Source organism: Halyomorpha halys, unplaced genomic scaffold, assembly GCF_000696795.3.
Source record: "Halyomorpha halys isolate HHAL.00 unplaced genomic scaffold, Hhal_1.1 Scaffold10290.1, whole genome shotgun sequence".
Taxonomy (NCBI): domain Eukaryota; kingdom Metazoa; phylum Arthropoda; class Insecta; order Hemiptera; family Pentatomidae; genus Halyomorpha; species Halyomorpha halys.
The window spans coordinates 1-4,548 of record NW_027109919.1 but is presented as its reverse complement, the minus strand read 5'-3'; the positions used below and the strand labels follow the sequence as shown (position 1 = coordinate 4,548).

The 4,548-nt window shown below is 30.2% G+C and overlaps 1 protein-coding gene across 1 annotated transcript; it reads left to right on the top strand.

The window, feature by feature from the left end:
- Window positions 1-355: 355 nt before the first annotated feature.
- On the top strand, window positions 356-3,865 carry LOC136795926 (U2 snRNP-associated SURP motif-containing protein-like). The gene is made up of 4 exons (XM_067048091.1): window positions 356-460; window positions 528-693; window positions 3,369-3,532; window positions 3,616-3,865. The coding sequence occupies exons 1-4, from the start codon at window positions 383-385 to the stop codon at window positions 3,712-3,714; spliced, it is 507 nt and encodes a 168-aa protein (XP_066904192.1). The 5' UTR covers window positions 356-382; the 3' UTR covers window positions 3,715-3,865.
- The last annotated feature ends 683 nt before the right edge of the window (window positions 3,866-4,548 follow it).

Here is a 4,548-nt window from a genome sequence, read left to right as displayed (position 1 = left end):
AAAAATTAAATAAATAAATGGAATCTACAAATTGAACATTATGACAAACAATGAACCCACCTGATGAACAATGCACCCCCTGACAAACTTCTCCAAGCATTAATCTACGGTCAACTATCTACACCTCATTATAAACTACTATTAGTTTACATTAGGATGTTTAATCCAAATAAACCATTTAGCCTACTTTACTTATTTTTTTGTAGGTTCCTTAGTATAGTTTCTGATTATTTTTAAATCTTGTCTCTTCCAGATCTTAATTTGTTTACATAACCTCATTGTTACATTAGCATCACATTAAAATGTTTTCTTAATATGGTTTTGTAATTACAGAAATAATTGTATCATATCTTTATTTTCCATCTATTTTTCAGCTGGTGTTATGCCTGATGAAAAAGGTTCTTTTGATAGTGGAGATCCTAATACTACAAATATCTACTTGGGGAATATCAATCCTAAAGTAAGTAACCCACAAATTTATTTGTATATTGTTAAACTTCAAAATTTTATTTGACAATATTTTTTAGATCACTGAACAACAATTAATGGAAGTATTTGGAAAATACGGTCCCCTCGCCAGCATTAAAATTATGTGGCCCCGATCTGATGAAGAGAAATTGAGAGGGCGAAACTGTGGGTTCGTTGCTTTCATGAATCGAAAGGATGGCGATAGAGCTATGAAAGCATTGAATGGTAATTTTTTATTTTAATTACTACTGTTAACAGAGTGTCTACCATACCTTTAAAAATAATGTGATGTAAATATAACAAATTTGGTTCCGTGTCTCTTCCATTGGTTTTATTCTCAAAGGATAAATCATATTTATTTAAAAATAGAAATAATTTAATTTAAATCTGTAAGAACTGCAATAGTGTACCTACCTCACCAGTAGTAATGCTAAAAACTGACCTGTGTATTTGGTAGATGTTTTTCAGTCATCGCTTCTTATTAGACCAAAAAATGTTACTAATAAGAAACCATAAACTTTAAATTTACTTCTTCCTTGTTCGTAGTTGGACAAGATCACAAACAATTACCTACGTACTATTACTATTATACTTATATAATACTATACTTCCTTTAGTTCTGGCCATCAGTTGAACTTGCTTGTACATATGTGTGTCCCACATTGAGTGTCCCAGATCATTCTCCTGACATCTTCAATTTTTGGAATTTCGATCTGATTTTCGCTAGGTTACAATAGTGGCATCTAGTCTTATCTTTTTGGGGCATTATTGATTTTCTCACCTCCAGCGCACCTAACTAATTCTGTCAAACACTTTTTGACTCAACCCGTTCTGAAGGTATAAATTGTTAGAAATTTAAAAATATATTTTTTTCTAATGATTTATATCCAAGTAGTGTGGAAAATGTAAAAACCCACAGAACAAATTTATTTCAGAATTCGATTTCTCTATAAATACATATATCATTAATAACCATTAAAAATTATTTTAGCTTTTTTTGTGATTTTCATATTTAGGACACATCTGTTCATAAGTGCCCTATATGAATTTGTCCTGATGTTTCATTTACTATAAGAATCAATAAAAATAAAAAAAAAAGTACTTCATTATATTGGAAATTCCAGAGTTAAGTGTGCTGGGAAAGGTTAAATAATTCTAAAAAGACACTCAGATGATAGACCAAGTGTCACTGTTTTGACCCAGCAAAAATCAAATCTAAATTGTTTGAGGGATTGAACGTTTGGGTCATTTCTAGTTGAGAGGGTTAAGCGACTGCTTCGTATCTGCAGCGGAGCTGTTTTGAATCTGGCATGGGAGGAGGGGGGGTTTACTTTTATTTATGTTACAGTCCAACGAAATGAAAATGGCCTCCCACCATAGTGAGAATAGGTTGGTAGCCTCTAGATAACCCTCTCCCTTTTCTGGTCAGAAATGACCAGAAAGGGGGCCATTAAAAAGAAAAAAAAGGATTGAACATGTAAAGTAGCATACCCTGCAAATGTATTTTTGGCATTTCTACTATGTGTATATACTGTAATATTCAAAAATTATTTATAGCAATAAAAGGAATTTTATATAGTTTTTACTTATTTCTCATATCTTAAGTATAGCTCAGGTTTAAATGAAAAGCTTTAATATTAGACATAGTAGAATTTCATAACATTTTAGACTCTTAATCTCAGGGCGGGTTTCTCAGCAATCAGAACAGTCAACTAAATTATTAACTACCTTTACAAATATTCTTAAAATTCTATGTTGTACAACACTAACCAATTGATGCTCTTATATGATGACTCATGGTTTTTGATAACTTCTATGTCACAAACTAACACTGTCTTTAAACAAAGAATTTGGTTCTCTAACAGTTTTTAACACACAAACAAAACTCTTGGTGATCCAAACAAAGAAGGAAGTATCTTATTCTTCTCAGATGACTCTTTTGATGTCTTCTTTTTCAAGATGTCTCACTGAGAGAGGCTCTCCTGCACCCAGGATACGTCCTCCCCTCGACTCCTAAAACATAAGTCAATCCAAAAACCAAGCTTTCTTCCTTGGTGATTGATTATAGCACTACAGTTCTGAGTTTTTTCTTATGATTTCCTTTATGAATAATTTTCTTTAATACTTATTCTTAACTTCTATTTTTTCTTAAATTTATTGTAGCTGCATTTATAATGGGAAGTTAAATAAAGTCTTTAAAATATTTGAATATGCTCATCATGGCCGCGATTCAACGCACTTTTTGAAGGACACCCGTCACTATTTTGGCTTTGAACGATATCTTGTGTGACTGTACATTTTACTATGATGAAAACTGGTTAGCTTGCTTTTAGGTTTAATAATGCAAATAAACTATTGAAATCATACATAACATAAAACATACTAAAAATCATTTATATTTAAAAAATAACTATTTACTCCTAAAGGCGGATATTACGATACCTATAATGATTAATATTACAATGTAATTATATTATTATTATACATACCTATTATGATTATTGAAATGATCTGGACTTTTTCTAAAAATTGTGTGCAAACTGTGTAGAAAATGTAAAAACCCTAAGGAACAAATTTATTTCAGAGTTCAGTTTCCCTGTTTCTATGTATTTATCGTATAAAACCTTAAAAAATTGTTCTATCTTTTTGGTGATTTTCATATTTAGAACGCATCTGATCTAAATGTGCTATACATGAATTTGTTTGTAGAAAATTACCGGGATATTATGGAAAAGTCAGAGAATTCTATTAAATGGTTTTGGTTGACACCCTTTATTAATTATAAGTTATTAATTGTATATTAATTAATGTTATTTTTGGTTGATATACATTTTAAAAAATTCTTTTGTTAATCTGATTCGAAATATTTAAGGTTTATATAATTATATTATTTGTTATAGGTAAAGATATCCTTGGCTACGAAATGAAGCTGGGGTGGGGTAAAGGCGTCCCTATCCCACCATTCCCTATTTATATTCCACCTGCCCTCCTGTCGTTGGCTCAGCCACCTCCTCCATCTGGCCTCCCATTTAATGCCCAACCCCACCCGAAAGACAGGAATAAGGTAATGTTTGAAATTATTAAAAAATTTATTTTGAATTTTTTAAAATTAATTTATCATTTTTCAATATAATTTTTAAATTATAGATCCCGAGGATGAGACCAAATGAGCCCTACCCTATGAATCCGGAAGACATGGAGAAAGTAGAGAAGGTAATAAATCAGACAGGGATCAGGTTTTTATAGCAACCTTAAGTCACCCTTTTTCTGTCTGATTTCATTTTGATTATAATGTTGAATGCCGGTCACCTACTGTTATATTTTGTTTTGATTTTGACAAAATGTGTTTATCTTTTTGCTCGATGTTGTATTATTGAATCTAACACTTTCAATCTTAGGGGGCCTATATTAGAATTATCTATTGTAATTTGGATTTTTAAAAATTCTTAGTATATGTAATATGATTTGTTATAAGTTCATATGACAGTGACCTATCTATTGAGTTCCCTATGACAGATTTTTTCGTCTTAATTTTCTAACAATATCTTAAGTAATTAAAATCTGTCAAGTCTTTTTAACAATTGGTTATGCATTTCATGCAATTAGTTATTAGATGAATATATAAGAATAAATGATTCTGGATCTACTTTTAAGATATATAAAGGGACAGCTTTCATTGATTACCCTTTTATTACTTAGTAATTTTTATAAACTTGAATTGGTAAATTCTCCCAAATAGTATAAATAATGTTTGATTATTATTCTGAGTGAGCACTGATAACTCTGTTTCGTTTTATTGTGAATAGCAAAAGTTCTGTTCGAAATTGTCAGTATAGTTAACCCAATCAAAACCAAGGGTTGTGAAGTCTAATGTTCATTAATAATTATAATGGTTAATTGATCTCAAATGTTGACTCAAAAAAAAAGTAGTATGACAAAAATTAGGGCTATACCTGATATCCACTTCTCTTCATTAGTTTTTAAAAATATTTTACAGTATTCTTTCTGTTCTGTTATATCCTATTCTTTATGATCAATTCTTTAATAAAAACAATTGAATATTCATCTGCAATTGAATTT